This window comes from Mus pahari, chromosome 3, assembly GCF_900095145.1.
Source record: "Mus pahari chromosome 3, PAHARI_EIJ_v1.1, whole genome shotgun sequence".
NCBI classification, from domain to species: Eukaryota; Metazoa; Chordata; class Mammalia; order Rodentia; family Muridae; genus Mus; species Mus pahari.
In genome coordinates, this window is record NC_034592.1 from 88,066,152 (window position 1) to 88,085,224 (window position 19,073).

General features: G+C 46.7%; 1 protein-coding gene across 2 annotated transcripts; it reads left to right on the forward strand.

Annotated features, from left to right (window-relative positions):
* Window positions 1-6,661: 6,661 nt before the first annotated feature.
* On the forward strand, window positions 6,662-18,778 carry Lmo2 (LIM domain only 2). 2 transcript variants are annotated; one of them, XM_021193305.2, is made up of 4 exons: window positions 6,662-6,822; window positions 7,594-7,813; window positions 13,037-13,252; window positions 17,768-18,778. In XM_021193305.2, the coding sequence occupies exons 2-4, from the start codon at window positions 7,773-7,775 to the stop codon at window positions 17,985-17,987; spliced, it is 477 nt and encodes a 158-aa protein (XP_021048964.1). In that variant the 5' UTR covers window positions 6,662-6,822; window positions 7,594-7,772; the 3' UTR covers window positions 17,988-18,778. The 2 variants fall into 2 exon arrangements, with proteins under 2 accessions (XP_021048964.1, XP_021048963.1); XM_021193304.2 differs by lacking the exon at window positions 6,662-6,822 and adding an exon at window positions 7,181-7,466.
* Window positions 18,779-19,073: the final 295 nt, after the last annotated feature.

Sequence of the window (19,073 nt, forward strand, 5' to 3'; positions counted from 1 at the left end):
CCCTTGTGATTCCATCCTATGAGTCCTTAAAGGATCTCCACAGCAAGAAAGGGAAGGGCATGTGGCCGCAGCAAGGCTACAGACTACCCTGCTTGGGCTAAGCTCTCATGAGGCAGAATTTGTTATCCATCTATCTCCAGCCAAAAAGAGCCTTCTGATTGACTTCCTCTAAAATTCTCTCTGCTTAATTAATTCTAATAATAGTTGCTGCCGTTGAGTTCTTGCTCCATGGTGATCACCGTGCTAAGTATTTGGCATGCATGATCTCATTTTATTCCTACAACCCCATGATGAAGATATTATTATCCCTATTTTGCACATGATGAAATTGAAGCTCAGCCCTGTTACATAATTTGCCTAAAACCCTGTGAAGGAGCCAGGACTCACAAGCCAGTGTATCTCCAATGCCTGGGACTCATTGCACGCTCTGCACGCACGGGTCCTTGTGAGAGTGGGGATCCCACAGTGGCAGGTCACATGTCAGGGTGCCTTGTGTGCCAACGCCACCTGTATCTCAGTGTTCCTGGGAGCCAAAAGCTTTCTGTCTTTCAAAAATGAAACTCTCATACAAATGCAAACTCGAGCACTTAACTATGGTCCTAGAAATTTGGGGGACTGAGGTTTGTGGGTTGCTTGAGCTCCCGAGTTCAAGGTTAGCCCGTCTCAAAAGCAAATGAATGTAAAACAGCCTTTAAACTATTGGCCTCCAATATTAATGGCATCTGTCTGAATTCTTCATTTTAAAATTATACGAAAGAAAGACAAGATGGGGTGGGCCTTCTCGAAAAGCCCACACCCATGCTCTTGGGTGTGTCTTACTTCCTGAGCGCCTCGTTTCTCTTAACTCCTATGCTTAAACACATCTTTTAATAAAGTAAAGCCCTGTTTAACACAAATACACAGAGAGAAAGAAAGAGAGAGGCAGAGACAGAGATAGAGAGACAGAGAGACAGACAGACAGACAGACAGAGACCTTCATTTCAAGGTCCTTGTCTACTTTTGCTGAGAAAACACTGAAGTTGGGAGTATGCCTGGGCCAAGGGAAGCAGCAGATCTGCCATTGGCACATTTATCATTGATTTATTATTTATTATTGATTCAATTTAATTTATCAAGGACCTGACACGTGTTGTCACATGCTCAATGCTAAAGGCAGAGTTGAGAACACATCAAAAACAGTTTCTGCCTTTGTAGAATTTCCATTCTTAGAAGGAGAGGGGGTACCCAGCCAGCAAGAACAATGGGTCCTGTTGAAGAGCTTCTGGAGAGAAGGTGGTGAGGATGCTAGCTAACACACACGTGCATGCGCGTGTGAACATGTGTGCACATGTGAGAGAGTATGTGTGTTTGCACGCACGCACATATGTGTGTATGGACCACAAGAGTTTATGTGAACCACATGTATGTGAGTATTCCTGGAGGCCAGAGGGAATTGGATCCTCTGGAACTGTGGTCACAGGGAATTGTGAGCCATCTGATGTGGGGATGGAGAACTGAATGCCTTCCTTGGGGAGACCACTGGGAATCGTTGACTGCTGAACCATCTCTCGAGCCCCCCCACCTCCCCCACCCGCAAAGTTACATTTGAAATGCCCCTTCTGAGAATAAGACATTATAACAGAGAACTAAATGAAGTTCATGAGCCCCATAGGATGATGGGAGAAAGAGTAGCCCTGTGCAGGCAAAGAGGAGGATCAGGAAGTCAAGATCATCAGCAGCTATTCAGTGGCAGCCAGGCCACATCACACATGCACACGCACACGCACACACACACACACAAATGGGCGGGCAGAGAGGGGGAAAAGAAGGAATATTTTAGGCAGAGCAATGCGAGAGCCCTCAGTTGGAGCCAGCTGACATGATCCAAGCATAAAGACTGAGAGAGGTCATCGGTATAGAAGATGTCAGGCAGGGCCTCCTAGGCTCACATCAGGCATCTGGATTTCTCAAGGGGTGAACTGGATTCCATGTACTGTGGTGTGTTCCTGGGATTGCCTCCACAGCTGCAGAGAGGAGTGTGCCCAGAAACAGACCACAGTGGCAGCTCTGGGAGTCTCTTTACCCACCTCTGCCTTACCTTGGGCTTGGAGCAGACAAGGAACTCAAGTTGAAAGGGGTCAGGCACAGTGGAAGAAGGAGCAGTTGACTCTGATTGGTTCAGCCTTTAAAAGCTTTGAATCATCAGTGGACACTCAAAACTGTCTTGGAGCTGGACTTTTTTTTTTTTTTTTTTAATACATTCTCTTGATGATGGCGGTCAATGGTGCCAAAGCTCTATAGGAACTTACTATGCACCAGCTTCCCCTCCAAGCACCTATCTGTTTCATTTTGCTGAATCTTTAAAAGGCAGTAGGAGACAGTGCTCTGAAAATCCCCGTGTACAGATGTTTGCTTCCACAGCTGTAGGAGCAAAGAAGCCGGGCCCCAGGCCAAAGGTGGAGGAAGGCAGTGACACTGTGGGTGAAGCATGGGCAGGCTCACTGGGAGAGAAGCCTTCAAACCCCAGCTTCGGCAAGGAGGAAGTCAAACGTCTCAGCATTTCTGAGATCCCTTCCAGCCGGGACAGCTACGCTCTGTCCTCTGCTAAGATATGTGTTGAATGGATATTTCAGGGTAGTCCCTTCTGTACCAGACTTGGCCTCCTCTCCCCTCTCCCTCCACCTCTCTGCCATGCACCACGTCTCCACATTTGATCTTGGGAAGGCCGAGGTCACCATCAGAGTGTTCTCTTCTATTGCTCTTCACTTTCTTTTTTGAGTCAGGGTCTCTCCCTGAACATGGAACTCACTAATTTCTTACTGGCTGCAAGCCTCTAGGATCCCCTGTCTCTGCAGCCATGGGATAATAGAATCTGCCAAGTTTTTACAAGGGTTCCAGGGATAAGAACTCAGGTTCTCGGGGCTGGAGAGATGGCTCAGCGGTTAAGAGCACTGACTGCTCTTCCAAAGGTTCTGAGTTCAAATCCTAGCAACCACATGGTGGCTCACAACCATCCGTCATGAGATCTGATGCCTTCTTCTGGTGTGTCTGAAGACAGCTATAGTGTACTTACATATAACAAATAAATAATCTTAAAAGAGAGAGAGAGAGAGAGAGAGAGAGAGAGAGAGAGAGAGAGAGAGAGAGATCTTTGAGAACAGTAGTTCTCAACCTTCCTAAAAAAAAAAAAAAAAAAACTCAGGTTCTCATGCTTGTGTGGGAAATACTTTACTAACCGATCCAAATGTCTAGCCGCTGGCCCCTTACTTCTCAAAGGGATTTTATAAGTAGCTGGGATGCAGAGAGTCAGTGAATACCATCGGGATGTGGCTGGAACTTGCTATGTAGCAGGAAGCAGTGGCATTGCCAAGAGCTTCCACAAGCCTGATGGGCACAGTCCTGGGTTACAGCCTGAAATATGGGGATCCCTAAGTCTGAAGTTTTGCAAATACTGGAGTCTCTCGCTTCAGCTCTTCCTGAGGCACCCCAGCCTCAACCGGCTCTAGCGGATGCCTTGATTGGCTGGAAGATTACTGCTTCTTGATGTGGTGGTGATTGCTTCCGAAAGATGGAGTAATAGCAACTGCTATCATTTCTGAGCATTTTCTAGGCACCATCATTGTGCAAAGCATTTTTGCACATTTTATCCCACCAACAACCCCTATAAGATGAACAGGCAACCCAGTGATATGGCCCTGCTCTGCGCCCATCCACTTCTTTTTAAAACCTCCATGTGACAGAGAAATTGAGGTTCAGAGGTGAAGTAACTTCCCCCAAACCACACAATGGAGTTCTGTCTACATAACTTCCGTGTCCATTCTCCTAAGACTCAAAGGGACTTAAGTCGCTGGATGCAGTAAGTAGCTGGGATGCGGATGATAGCGGAGGAAAAGATGAATCTGATACACTTTCCTAAAAAACCTGATTTGTTTATCACTAAAATTCCTAATAGAACAAACTGGCCCAAATGAATAGACAAATGCTGGAGTCTCTCACCTCAGCTCCTCCACGGCACCCCAGTCTCGGCCATCTCTGGAGGATGTCTTGATTGGCTAGAAGTCAGATGCCCATGACAGCTGAACACTTAAAGAATTTTCCATACGAGCTGAGACCATATTAGAAGAGAGCTTTATTTCTATGACTGTCACAACTAACAAGGTGTATGTTGCAACTCAGCTTCCAGTGATTAAAACAAGAACAGAAGCAAATTGACCTTGTAAGCATTCTCCCCGGGTGATGCTTCCCTCGCAGCAGAAGCCCACTGTAGCAAAGACATGTAGTCAGTCACACAGGACTCTTCTTCCCTGGAAAATAATTGTAAACGTACTAAGAAGAAAATAAAAGGGGGGATTCCAGCGAGGAAAAATAACCTGTCTGTGGTCACATTTATCATGCAGACCGATTCAGACTTTTGACACCCTTATTTCAGAAGGAAAGCTTGGGAATGTCTAAACTTCAGGGTATTTAATATTTTTGAGGATGGAGGAGAAGTTACAGTTTAGTCCTGCGGGGTAGGGATCAAACAAAGATTTCTTTAGCTCTCGTTTTACACATTCAAATTGCCTCAGAGTAGCTGAATCTGTCCTGAACATGGCAGTTACTGGATGCTATGGGAAGATACTGTAAGGCCATGATTGCTTTAAAATCACTCATAATAAAAAGACATAAAAAACACATTTTGAGACTTGATTCTAAATGTTATACTTAAATTTGGGCGACTTAATTGCCCATGGAATGGGAATGAAGTCCCACCAGTAGGCAGTAATTTCTTACAGCCATGGTGTGTGAAATTGAAATCTTAAGATATAATCATATCAAAGACGCACCTTCTCAAAGAAGGCTCTCCCCAAAGAGTTGTGAAAGACAAGAAATTGACCCAAAGTCATGCAAGTTCCCCCCTCCCCTTAGTACACTCAAGTCAAAGCAGAAACACAATTGGCCATTCCAAAGTTACCTCTTGGAGTCCAAGGAGATATTTATTTTAATAGCTCATTCCAATGCTATGAGAAATTAGAGCAACAAAAGAATATATTTATATATGTATATGTATACACACACACACACACACACACACATACACACACATTTAATTACAGATCCATGGGTCACATGCTGGGTACATCGTTTTATATGTATGTATGTATATGCATATAAATACATATTTATATGTATTATATACATGTAAATATATATATATATATATATATATATATATATATATATATATATATGCTCCCATTTCATTACAGATCTATGTACCACATTCTGGGTGTACAGTTCCACCAGTCCTTACATCAAACCCTCTAGTTAGTAAAGCCCATTATTCCCATTTTACTAACAAGGATGCTGAGAGTGTAAACTCTGCTTGTTCAGCCGAGTTCACATGATGGTAAAAGGGAGGCTACAATACAGGCAAACTCCTCAGTCACTTTCTTCATGCTGCATCTTGAAGGTAGTTTTCCTAGTCACATGAGCTGATAAGAGTCTAAAGTAACCCCAGGAAATATGGTTCTCGTGGCTCAGCATCAAAACATCATTATTAAGTAGATATACTGATAATCACAATCTGTGTGTTTTCATTGTTTCTTTTTCTTCTTTTGGTTTTGGTTTTGAGACACTGTCTCCTGTAGCTCAGACTGGCCTGTGACTAACTTTGTAGGGGGGGATGACTTAGAATCCCTAATGCTCCTGCCCTGCCTGACCTGGGATTACTGGCCTGTGCTACCACGAACAATGTTTATTTTCACTTCAGATAGAAATGAAAGTAGAATGAGTTATGTATTTATCCTATAATTTAGGCTTGCCTAAGCATAGTAAAAAAATTTTGTTTTTTAATTTAAAAAACCAAAGGCTTAAATAGGAAAATATCTTTTTATACACTGAAGGTGGGTTTTGGACCAACACGAGGGCTTGCGCACAGACACAGATTTTAATTATTCCCTTTCAGTATAAATGTCAGGACATGGAGACAAGAAAATGACACAAATCTGTGGGTAGAGGTTCAGGCTATTGCTAGGGAGAAACCAGGGAGGATTTTGCTCAGTACGGGGGGGGGGGGGCATCCCGGAATTCAGGTCTGACTATCATCTTCTGGGGTGAGCTGCTCTGGGTTATTAAAGCAATCTTTAAAATGGGGCTGAAATGCCTATGTCCTTGACCCGGGCTGTTCTTACTAAACAATGGATTCTGAAATCATTCGGGATTTTCCTCTTCACAAACCTGAAGACTGTCGTCATCATAAGCTAACGGGCCTTGAACGATCATTTCTGGACTCAGTTTCAAGGAACTCAAGGCCCAGGGGAACCTAGGTTTTTCTCCTGCAAAAGTAGCTAGCTAGAGACCCTTTCTTCCCTTTTGCATTTCTTCAAGTTCCTTCTAGAACTTGTCTTCAAGCTTGAAGGAGAAACCTGCCCTTTTCTTTGTTTTATATAGGACAAAATAATAGTAAGTCTTTTTATCGGCAAGGAACTTCCTCCGTCCAAGTATTGCTGATACTTTACAGAGAGGGGCAGCCTCACCGCTGGAGTTCGCTCTTTGAAAGATGCTAGGGGAGGGAATTCTGCTGCCAGCAGAAGGAGAAGAGACCCAGACAACGTGGTCCCTCCCAGTCACCCTCCCTGCGGGATTAGCTGCCCCCAGCTCTGCTCAGGCGCACCTAGCGCGTGAGGTTCCTGGTCACACAGCTCGCGCCCCCTCTCTGGAGCGCAGTCGCAGCTACTAGCTTGCCGCCAGCAGAGCCGCACTGTCTCGGGCATCGCAGAGCACCACGACCCTGGACTTGGGACCTCGAACCCGAGACGAGCGCGCGCTAGCCAGCCACTAGCAACGCTTGCATTTTTGCAGGTGCTTATTTCACATTCTTGTCTTTTCTTTCCCGCTGGAACTGCCGAGTGGTTACTTTCAGCCTGATACCAAAGGGAAAGGCAGAAGAAGGGGAACTCTGAAAAAGACAGTTTAGTGGCCGCGGTATTCTTGCCCCAGGAGTGGGGCTCAGGGGAGACTCTCGGTCTCTGCCGCGGGCCCCTTTAAGAAGCCAAGTCAGGGCTGCCGCTGTCGCCGCCGCTGCTGCTGCCGCTGCCGCCGCCGCTGCTGTTTGGATTGCTAATCCCCAGGAGCCCCGTTTAAAAAAAAAAAAAAAAAAAAAAAAAAAAGAAGAAAAAAAGGGGGAGGGGGCGGGCAGCTGTCTCTTTAAATGTGATTTCCTTCTATTGTATTTGAATCGTGATCAGGAAAAAGGAAATGAAACCAGAGACAGAGGGAAGCTGAGCGAAAATAGACCTTCGCGAGAGAGGAGGGAGCCCGGGGAGAGCCGCGCGGTCAGCTCCCCGCCCCCAGGCCGCCGCCCCCTCACTGGCCCCGGCGCCCCGACCCCGGCGAAGGTGCGAGGGGCTCGGGGCGACCGGGCGGAGCCGGCTACTGCGCGCGATCGGGACCGGGCGGCGGCGGCGGCGGCGGCTGTGGTGACGGCAGCGGGACCGGGATGGAAGGTTAAGTCCTGAGCAGCGGCAGCTGTCGCAGCCGCCGGAGGGAGGCCGGGCTGCTCCCCGGCCCCCTGCCTCGGCCGCCGCGCGCCGGGCAGCTGGGTGATTCGCTCTCTCTCTTTGGCGTTTGAAGGGAGCGCGGTGACTGTCCTTGAGCGTGGAGGGGCGAGCTCGCCGGCGGAGCGACCGAGCAAGAGGAGGCGCAGGAGCGGCGGCACCCGAGCACCCGAGGGGGTCCGAGTCCAGGCAGCTAGCCAGCCACGCGCCACAAAGGGAGCGCTCCCGCCGCCCGGCACGCCGCCCCCCTCCCCAATGTCCTCGGCCATCGAAAGGAAGAGCCTGGACCCGTCTGAGTAAGTGTGGAGCTTCTGTCCCCGCACCCCACAGAGGGTCCCAGGCTAGGCGCGAGGGGCTGACTCCAGATGCACGCCCGCAGCGTGCCCTTGATCCCTCTGTCTCCCAGGGGTTCTCTTTCCTCGCGGGTGACTCTGGAGACACCGAGAGGGACTGGGCGGCGGAAGCTGTAACTGGGATCGACCCTGCGGACCGCTCCGGGCTATCTGGAAAGCTCCCCAAACCTTCACCAGGGCCAGAAAGTTTGCCTAGGAGCTGTCATCTGGAGCTCTGAGGCACAGGTGCAGGGCAGGGAGAGTGGAGAACAAGATTCTGCCTTTTCCCCTTTCATCCCACCCTCTCCAGGTTCCCTTCCTTTTTGTCCATTTGGCCTTGGAAAGGGGGGCATCCCAACCAGAACGTCGACAGTCTCCTACCAGGCCCAGAGTAGTGCGGACAGTTGATGAGGTCCGCCTGTCCACCTGGGAACTGGTTCTGGGCTCCAGAGACTTCTAGAATTGCTAAAGCGGGAGTTCCTCCGGGTACATGTTCGCCCCTCCCCTGAGTCTCCTAGTGTGGGCATGTGAACCTCGAAAGTTAGTGCACTTTTTTTTCTTTTTTGGTCTAGTATGTTTTTCTAGGGAGCAGAATCTCATCGAACTTTCAGAAGGGCTGGGGGTCAGCGAACCAGAGCTTTAATGAGCATGCACTGTCTAGTGCACAGAGCTTTGCGCTGGTTTGCAAAGAACAGTCCCCATTCCACAGCCTGTACCCTCCTAGCCCATTCTCTAGCCTTAACAAGGGGGAGCCAGGAACGAAGGTATCGGTTTTTTTTTTTTTTTCACGTCCACGCAAATGCCCTTTTAAGAGTCATTAGCTGTCTGGTTTCGAGTTTTTATTCCTTTGAAGTCCTCATCTAACCCTTTGAAGGGATTTGTTAACACAAGACCAAAGGAGCTGGTAATGACTTGTCCATTTGGGCTTTTAAGATGCATTTGTTTTGGTGGGGGTTTTGCCCCCCCCTTTTCTTTTCTTTTCCTGCTTTAAAAGAATTGTGCTTTCCTGCTGAAGTTTTCCTGCTCACCTCCCCCCTTCAATTTCAGCCTTCTGTGGTGTTTATTTACCTGGGCTTTTCCTCAGCCAGCAGCATAAAAACCCAGCGTGTTCTCATAAAACACAGGAAGTCCCACGATCTAGCAAGAATATAAACATCACTCTTCGGTCTTGAAGGTTAAGACACTAGCTCAGAAAGGAGCTAGGTTTGTTGACATGAAGGCCAGCTTCCTTAAAATCTCAGGAGAAAAACAACAACCCTTTAAAGAGTCAGTGTCTATAGCTTGTTCCCTTTTAAACATAAACTTAGAATTACATCTGAGCCCCGAGTTTTCAGAGATTGGACAAGACACAAGATTACACAGTAGGGGAGACAGTCTGGTGAACTGGTGTTTACTGGTTCCCTATCAGCACAACCTAACCACTAATCCTTTATTAGACGTTGAATCTACAGAGTTTGGCTTCTTAAAAAAAAAATTACTAATTACGTGAATGTGTGTGTGCAGCTAAGCTCAGGTCCCCTGAGGCTAGAGGTGAAGGATCTCCTAGAGTAGGAGTTACAGGTAGTTGTGAGCCATCTGTTTTAGGTGTGGGGACTCCAACTTGGGTCCTTTGGAAGAACAGAAATCATCTTTAAACTGCTGAGCCTTCTCTCCAGCCTGGGGACTGCATTCTGTAAAGGAAGTTTGCTCTTGCCAAAGTTGGTGCCCTTTTTTGTCCCACACTAGAAAACTGAAAGGTATCTCGCATTTGTAATAGTGAGCACCCACCTACTTCAGGAGGTCCACTGGTAGTTCATCTTTCCTGTAGTATGTGTCCGGTAAAGGAAGGCTGGAACTGAAGATGGACAAGCCCTGTGGGAAATGTCTGTGGAATATTTCCCCTCTTTCTGGGAAATAGTTGAGAAATTTTTTCCAGAAATCAAAGCTAAAGAGATACTCAGGTGTCGTATTTGGGACAGGCTGGTGGGAGAACATCAAATATTAACTTAAGGTAAATCTCATTTAGTCTTTGGCTTGTATTGTTCACCAGAGGTAATGGCATTTCATTAATTATAGGAAGATGGACCGAGTCAGAATCTTGTCCTGTCCTTATCTGTTCTCAGACCCTCATGTCTCTTGCTCCTGCAACTCACTGAGTGCTTGTTCAACGCCAGCTTGGGTCTTTACCAGCTCGGATCTCCAGATGCAAATTGGTCCTTGCCTAGGCATGTGCAAAGGTAGCGCGTGCACAGGAAGCCAGAGTTCATGAACACAGATCTCCTTCACCATGCAGTTGGTGACCCCTTCTGCTTCCCTACAGGTCATTTTAATTCTAGCGAGTTTTGTTCCAGCTAAGTACAGAATCTTCTCTTTCAGCGTTGGCTGGTAATAACATCCGCCATCTGGGCATCAAGCATGATGGGAGTTCTGTGGGTGTTTTTGAAAGCCCGATGTAAAACCTTGAGGTATGCAAAGGGTAGAGATTTGATTCTGAATTGGTGCACTTGAATAGGCCAAGGATCTTAGTTAACTTTCAAATGTGAGGATGGAAGCCTTATATATACCCTATAGAAACAAAGGCTCTAGTGGGGTTCCCCCCACACACACACACAGAGTTTCTCTTTGTAGTTCTCGCTGTCCTGGAACTCACTCTGTAGCCCAGGCTGGCCTCAAACTCAGAGATCCACCTGCCTCTGCCTCCAGAGTGCTGGGATTTATAGGTGTGTGCCACCACTGCCTGGCAACTTTTAGTGCACTATTAAAACGATTTAAGGTCTTAGCACACCTCACCCATAATTCTGTATACATGAGAGACGGAGGCAGAAGAATGGAAAGTTCCGGGACAACCTGGCCAATTCAGTGAGATCTTGTCTCGAGCTTTAAAAGGAAGGAAAGCGTTTTCGAGCTTCCTCAGCTGCTAAAGGTGCTGGCTCTAAGTCTGATGACCTGAGTTTGATCCCTAGAACCCATGTGAAGGGAAAAGAGAACCCACAGGCAGCTCAGTGGTTAAGAGCATCCCCTGCTCTTACAAGGGACCCAGGTTGGATTCCCAGCACCCGTACCGGGTGGCTCACAAACCCTCTGTAACTCCATCTCTAGGGTATCTGATGCCTATGGCCTTCTGGAGCACCTGTCCTTGTGTGCATGTCCCCACACTCATACATACAATTATAAGTAGAAATAAGTCTTTAAAAACAATACAAACAAACAGAACTGAGAAAGAAGTCAGTGGTGGAGCACTTACCTAAAGCGACTAGGGACCTGGGTTTGATCATCAGCACTGAAACAACAGACAGACAAACAAACAACACCTAAAACTTGACTTGATCTTTGTTTTTCTCAAAGAAATTGTCCTGAGCTTCAAACTTCCTGGTTCTAAAAGAAGATACTCTTGTATTTTGTGCTAAAATGGTAGGTTTGGCATTCGCATTTAGCTAAATATTTACAAAGGATGCTTAATAGTCTCCTAGATAGGGTCACCTGAAGATGCTGGAGTGCCCTACAAACACTCATTCCCTGAGTCTCGCTGTCCCCAGCTAGAATGGAGCTGAGCTTCATGGGTACAGGCCAATTAGGCCACAAGGTCACTTGATAAAAGTGCCAAATAAAACTAAGAGGTGCAGACGTATCACCTAGGGTACCCAGGAGGAAATTCCATTGGACATTTCATAATAGGAATAAAAGCCAATTAAAAAAATTTAAACTAGATTTTTTAAAAGTAGGTTTTATTTGATTAATGTTCCAGGAGCATATTAACTATTACAAATCAACAAGCATTAAGTATTCCCTGTCTCCTATCTAATATCACAATCATTTCTTCCATGCCATTTTCTCTCAGGAAAGTTGTTTCTTATATGTAAAACAAAAGTGGTCAGGTTCCAGGAGGGCAAAGCAAGCAGAAGGCTGTGTGTGTGTGTGTGTGTGTGTGTGTGTGTGTGTGTACATCTATGTATATGGGTATATTAATAGAACAACCTGCTGTAATTGGCTCTTTCTTTCTGCTGTGTGTGTCCTGGGGACCACATCAGATCATCGGGCTTGGTGGCAAGCGCCCTAACCTCCTAAGCATCTCGTGATCCCCTACATTAACACTTTTTCAATGAAAGAACACATTCCCTCAGGCTCACTGTGAACACCGTGCCTGGATTGAGACTTTGGTATCAATTAAATTGCCTTCCACTCTCTTTAAGTCCATTGTTTGGCTCCTCCTCCACTCTCTTTACTAATTTGATTTTATTCAAACTACTTTTGCTATGGTGAAAAAAGTTTAAAGGAAAAAAAAAAAAACACACATCACCAGTGTCCTCTGTCTGCTCAGGAATTGCATTGTGACCTAGATTTCTTGCCAGAGTCGTTCAGATCTCATACTTCTCTGAGACAGTGTCTAATGTAGCCCAGCGTCTCTGGATGATGCTGACGAGCTTGCCATCCTGCTCCTCCAGGTTCTGCCTCAGGATGGACTGGGATTATGTCCCCACTTCAGGTGGTACCGGAGAGATGACCCGTTGGGCCTCTGACATGTTAGGCTGTCTCTCCACCTATGAAGCTGAATCTCCAGCCAAAGACTCATGCAGAATGTAGGGAAGAATGCAGAACTTCAATCGGAATAATTAGATATTGACAGAACTTTCTGTTTGGGGAAGAGAAGGCAACCTAATATAATTTTGATGGCTTTCTTCCTTCTCTGCCCTTGAGTCTGTGCCGTGGGAAGGGCTGCATAGGGTGGATTCAACAGATTATCTGTAGATTATTAGCACACTGGGTCATCGGATGCTTTGACTGTGAGCAACTCCTTTGGTCCCAAGTCTATTCTTTGGGAATTGGCAGTGCCTGTGTCCAAAGAAGAAAGGGAGGGAGGGCTGGATAGAGGAGAGTGGGAGGGGAGGAGGAAGAGGCAGATTGGATCAGAGGTGCCTGCAGAGATGCTGGGATGAAGTCAAGGGTCCAAGCGCTATCTGCAGGTGCCTTGGACCCCTCTTGGTACCCTGCCTTCGGTTTTTCAGATGATAAGGCCTCTCTAGCCCACTCCCGTCTTTATCCAAGGTTGCCTGTGTCGATGCAGTCTGGATTTGGGCATCCTTTCTCTTTATACTGCTGGAAGGAAATGTAGTGAGGCTCCCCATAGAACCTTTGGCATGCAGCGACTCCTGGGACCTTGTGCTTGTCTCCCTTCAGGCAGCTTATCCTAATGCTTGGCCTCCTCCCCAGGGAACCCGTGGATGAGGTGCTGCAGATACCCCCATCCCTGCTGACATGTGGTGGCTGCCAGCAGAACATAGGGGACCGCTACTTCCTGAAAGCCATCGACCAGTACTGGCACGAGGATTGCCTCAGCTGTGACCTCTGTGGGTGTCGGCTGGGAGAGGTGGGGCGGCGCCTCTACTACAAGCTGGGACGGAAATTGTGCAGGAGAGACTATCTCAGGTACATCCCTCACACTTTCTGGGGCACATCTGGGGTTGGACACATAGCCTCTAGCTCCTGGGGTGGCTGAGCCTCAGCTGCCTCTTCAGAGAAGCCGTGAGTTCTTCCTCCTTTGTGGCTTCGTTTGCAGAGACACATCACTGCGTGGTAAATCACCAGTGTCTTCAAAGGTAAGAGAATAAAAACCACGGAATTCAGAATAAGGACAAAATTCTGGGAGCGGGGGCAGACCAAAGGAGAGGGTTTGGAGAAGCGTACGTAGGGAAATATCCAGGGAACTAGGGGAAGAGAGAGAGTTCATTTATAAGTTTAGGGGTGGGATCTCATTTAATAATCAATAAGCATATGCATATGCGTAGATATTCTTTTGCATAACGCCAATGTTATTGATGAGAACTTTGAAAATAGCAATCTGTCCTTGCTAGTGAGCCCCAAGCACTGAATTTCATAGCAGGAGGCTAAGCCTTCAGCAGCTATAAAGGTAAAGTCAGGAGGGTTGAGTCTGGCGTTGGGCAATGCACACAAGTGTCCGTTTCCTGTCTGTAAAATGGGGATAGTAGTTGTAGTTACTTCTAAAGTTAGAATGAAGTACTTGACTTGGTACATGACTTAAGAAATAGGCGGTAGCTGAGTTTATAATTGACAGGTGTCATGGTGGTATCACAAATTATTTTCCATTATAATGGACAAGGGAGACAGTAATGTGGAAGGCAGAAATAGGAAGTGTACAAGGCCAAGTGAGACAGAAACATTTTCCCTGAACATGAGTGTCCTGGCACCCAATGAGTGCCTTTGTCTGGCGTGTTCTAACATCTCTAGCTTCTATATTAGCTGCACTAGAGGTAACTGTACCCCATACTGCCAGATCCACTCAACTGTACAGCTGTCAGTTCTTCGCCATGCTCCTGTGGCAGAGGCTCCACTGAGCGTGCAGCCCCAGTGTATTAGGACCATTCAGCCCGTGGAGAGAAGCTCTTTTAGACTCCAGTGCCCTTGGCTGCTAAGCAGGCTCTTCCTCCTGTGTGTGTTCTCAGGGCACTGCACATGTGAAATAAAAACAAAACTGCTGGTAGTTCCAAAGTCAAAGGAAGCTTATCTGTCCACCCAAAGACTGAAGTAGCGTTTACGTGCCTACGGTCTTTGATTGAAATCATTGCAGATGTGGTGGTTTGGGGCAAATGGAAAAGAGAGCAAGAAGGTCTGACTGTCTTTTTGTTGAATTAATTTCTTTCTTTCTTTCTTTCTTTCTTTCTTTCTTTCTTTCTTTCTTTCTTTCTTTCTTTCTTTCTTTCTTTCTTTCTTTCTTTTTAAGTCATAAGAAAATAGAACAGAGATAAATACAGACCTGGTTTTTACTCACCCCAGGCCTGCCAGGTCCATCAGAAAGCAGCTGGGTAAATGACTCCCACTGGGCTCCTGCCTCCATCCCTGTTGAATCATTTGAATCTTATTAAACGAAGTCAGATACAGTGAGGTCAAAAGAGCCGATTCCTCCCTATCTCCCCGGTTTTATAGAACATTCAGGAAGAAAGGCAGCGCTGACTGGGCTTGTTAATCTTTTTCCATTTTCAAAACGGAGAAGGAAAAAGCTAGTCTGGGAGAGCCCAGTGTTAATTAACTTGTGTCTTGGTGACACGAAATAATTCTTCTCCCTGCTACATTCCCAGACAACATGTTAATTAACTCTGCATTAGTGCAGGCGTTCCCAGCCACCCTTTAATATTTATATTATTGTTATTAAAATGGGCAGCAGAAAGCTTAAGGCGCGGACACCACTTGACAGAGGAGGGATTTCTATTTCGTTCAGGGATGGTCCATTAGCCATGGATTTCTTTACTTCAATTCTTTGGCATATCCAGAGCTATTTTATCAGGATAAGTTGAGAATGACTCCGAGGGTCCTCCAAAGAGGTCCAGACCCTATCTATTCCTAGAACAGCTTCTCTCCATGAGGGTCTTGAATGGACAACTCTTGCCTGGTCTTTTTGAGACATTCAACCTCAAATACCCAGGACCCCACCACCACCCCTTACCCCTCTCTCATATACAACTCAAATCCGCTTCTGCTGCATTGTGTTGGGTACCCAGCCTGGATCCCCTTAGATCCAGTTTTCACGAACTTTTATGTAGGGCAATCCTCTTTAGCCTATGGTTCTGTTTCAACAGCTGGCACCTACATCTAGCCAGCATCTGTTGTAGCCAGAACTATGCAGTCTCACCAGATCCTGGTACCAAAGACACCCCAATCCCTGCAACTTAGAGGGGAGCCAAGGCCACTTGGAGACAGGACTTATATACTTCAGGAGTCCCCAGACATTGGGCCAAAGCTCCCTCCGAGGCTGGGCACCTGAGATTGCTTCTTGACTCCTTCACCTCTTTCTCACTTACCCTGAGGACACCGTAAACCACTTGAACATAAATCCTCCCCTGTGGTCTGTTTCTGGGATATCCAGCTAAGATGAGGATTCTGTAAGCCAGAGATTAATGCACACATTAATGGCCAAGTGCTGGCCCGTTTTCATCACTGTTAGCATTTCCAAGTCCCTGAGTTGGGGTGGGCTGCCAAGACCTCTGCCTCCAGTCTTGGCTTACAGTGTAAGCACATTAGTAGCCAGGAGAGGACATGCCATTTTCTCAGGTCACCTACCTAGTTAGAGGTGATTCTGGAACCCGAGCTTATCTCCCGAACATCAGTCCTTTGTCCTCTTGTTAGCTGTGTGTTGTAAGTTGCCCCCCCCCCCACTTCCCTTTAATGAGCTCCTTAAGGTCACACCTCAGGCAGTCAGACTCATTTGCCGCACACTGTTTTCTCAGTCGTGTGTCTCTGCTCAGCCCCAAACTTAACTTACTGAACAGTCAGGACACCCACCAGAATGCTCTTTCTGCTCTGTGACCTCCAGTGGGGCAGTTACCTACAGCTCCACCATCTGCTCTGGTAAGATAGAGTGTTCTCCCCCGTTGATGAGTCTGCTTCCAGCACAGAAAGTGGGATCCAGAACAGAGATGGCCTCTGACCCTGCTGCGGGGAGCTTCCTCTCTGCTCACAGGCCCTGCTTACAGGCCATCCATTCTGGCCAAATGTTGCAGGCTCTGGTGGCTGTCCTTACCTCCCCTACAACCTCTTAGGATGCAGCAGTCAATTCTCTCATTTTTTTAAAGTTGGTACAGACTTCTAAGGAGACCAAGCATTTACTGGAAATAGTCATAAAGGCTTTATGCGGAAGCTACGTGCAGACATGCGATGTTACAAGCGCTATGTAGAAAGGACTGAGCAGCAGCAGTTGAGAGTACACCTGGAATGTGTTCACATAGCCAGTGTTGGCTCAGTCATTGACCTCTGATGCTCTGACACACCTTACGTTGTCACACTAACATCTAAGCAAGGTAGATGATGGGGTTGCCAAACCACCTTCTGGTCCTCATGTTCTTCTTACAGGCAGGCGCGTTTTCAAAGGTTAGCCATCATGAGATCATTATCTGCCGAGCCTTCTCTTATGTGTCTCTGTCACTTGTAGGGATAGTTGGGAATTTCCGTTTCTACCAAGTTCCTAGATGCTGCCAGCCCCTGACTGGCTCCTTTTCAACCACTGCAGTGACTCCAAAGTTGCCTCTCACACCTCAAGACTAAGTGTCCCTTGATTAAGTGACTGATGCACCCGAGGCTAGGGAGAAACTTGATTTAGATGTGAGGAAAGTCATCTCTCCAGAGAGTCATGCTGAGTGGGCAGGAGGAGCATGAATGAAGAGCCTCTGTGCATCATGGAGAGATCCTGTTTGTCCCCTGGGTCTCTGAAGCATGATTAGTGGCACTACTTGTCTCCCGGGATACCCCTGTCTCCTGGCAGCTGGGCTCCAGTGAACGGTCATGTGGACATGGAATTTGCAGCTTGAAGGGTGGGGGATGACTCAAGGCACACTCCCCAAAGGGGGAAATTAGTGGCTGTTGACATGATAGAATCGGGAGCCTCCTAACGATGCCCGTTTTAGTGAATTCCTGGTGACTTACCCCTCCAAGGGCTGGCCCCAGCTCCTCCTCTGCAGCCAAAGTTCCTCTAGGAAGGTGACACGGACTGCATGCCTTACTTCTCACAAGTCACTTCAGCTGCTTCTCTTCCATAGCTGGTCCACACAGCCTAGAGGCATGGATAAAAGGAGGGAAAGGCTTGGGGAGGCAAGGAATAATAGCAAGAAAAATGTCATCGTGTTGTTTTTCTTTTCAGAGAAGGATTCATGGGCTATTAATTGGGTTCATCTGTCTTGCTTAACTGTTTTTATGTTTAGATGGCCTCTGTATCCCAGTCCTGCGTGGACCTTGCCATCTTCCTGCCTCAGCCTCCTGAGTACCAGGATTACTGCTGTAATCCACTGTATCCGACTAGGTGCAGTGCTGCCTAGGTTTTTTTGGAATCCTGATAGATTCACATCAATCTATCATCGCCAGCCCCCATCTTTCTGTTGTCCCTGCCCCTGTCTCTTAGCGGGTTTTTTTTTTTTCCCCCTTTTCTTTTCGCCCCAGGCTTTTTGGTCAGGATGGTCTCTGCGCGTCCTGTGACAAGCGGATCCGTGCCTATGAGATGACAATGCGGGTGAAGGACAAAGTGTATCACCTGGAGTGTTTCAAGTGCGCCGCCTGTCAGAAGCATTTCTGTGTAGGCGACAGGTATCTTCTCATCAACTCCGACATAGTGTGTGAACAAGACATCTACGAGTGGACCAAGATCAATGGGATCATCTAGGCCAGAGTCCCAGGCGCCTGTGGGGAGGTGTTCAGTGAAGATGCTGTCTCGGTGTGGTCTTCACTCTTAGGCACTTTGGGAACCTGAGGGTGGGTGAGGCATTTCTTAGGAAATGATGGACTCTTCCTGGGCACTAAAGACATAGCAATCACATGACATGATGCAAAGGCTGAGACTTCAGTGACAGAAAGGACCAGCCCTTAGAGGGAATTTATGGTCACAGGCTAGCCATAGTAACTGACAAGATTAGTGGAGGAAATATTTGGGGACCAGCATGCACCGTGCCATCCTGATAGGCTTCCCCAGGTAACTAACTAACAATTAGATGTGACCTTGGTGTTTATGGACGAGAGTTGTGCAATTAATTTCTTCCCAGTTTTGGTAACTACCCTGTTCTAGTCACAGTCCTTCACACTAGGAAAGGAAAGAGAGAAGAAATAGTCACTCTTATTATTATTTTTTTCTTTCTTTTTTCCTTGGTCACCTTCCCGTGGCCTTAAGCTCTGGAGCCAAGGGAAACTGCATGGAGGTACATTTCAGTTGGGAATGAAATCCACATCTTTCAACCAGACAAATATTTATAGCAATGTTGATGAATCACTGTTTTTAGACACCTTCATTTTGAGGTGAGGCGCCCCACAGATTGTTTCTATACAAATGTAAATCTTAAAAAAAAAAAGGTCAAAGTTGTTCAACTATTTTATTATCTTAGATTATATCAAAGTATTTGTTGTGTGTCATTAAAAAAACTAGATTCTGAAGACTTAATAAAAATGACAAGCTCAAATGCAGTGCTGTTGTTGATGTGAAATGACTTACAGTTTGGGCTAGCAGGGAAATGGTTTGCTTTTTTTTTTCCTTTTGGAAAGGTGAAGTCAATACAGAGTTTATTTCTAGGTCAAATAAAAGCTTCCATTTATTGCAAGGGTTTATATGAGGTTTATATAGGTTTCTGTATTACCAGCAATTATGTAACAGGCCATCACGTAGCTCAGAGGGATATAGAATAATTAAGTTGTTATTGTAAAATGTGCATTTCACGTTGGCATTGTGTGGGGTGAGGGGAAGGCTGGGAGAGCATTGCCT

What these genes read in the sequence shown, in the direction of transcription:
- Lmo2 (XM_021193304.2), top strand. An exon ending in AAGAGCCTGGACCCGTCTGA is followed by an intron (nt 7,814 to 13,036) that starts GTAAGTGTGGAG and finishes CCTCCTCCCCAG; the next exon opens with GGAACCCGTGGATGAGGTGC. An exon ending in TGCAGGAGAGACTATCTCAG is followed by an intron (nt 13,253 to 17,767) that starts GTACATCCCTCA and finishes TTTTCGCCCCAG; the next exon opens with GCTTTTTGGTCAGGATGGTC.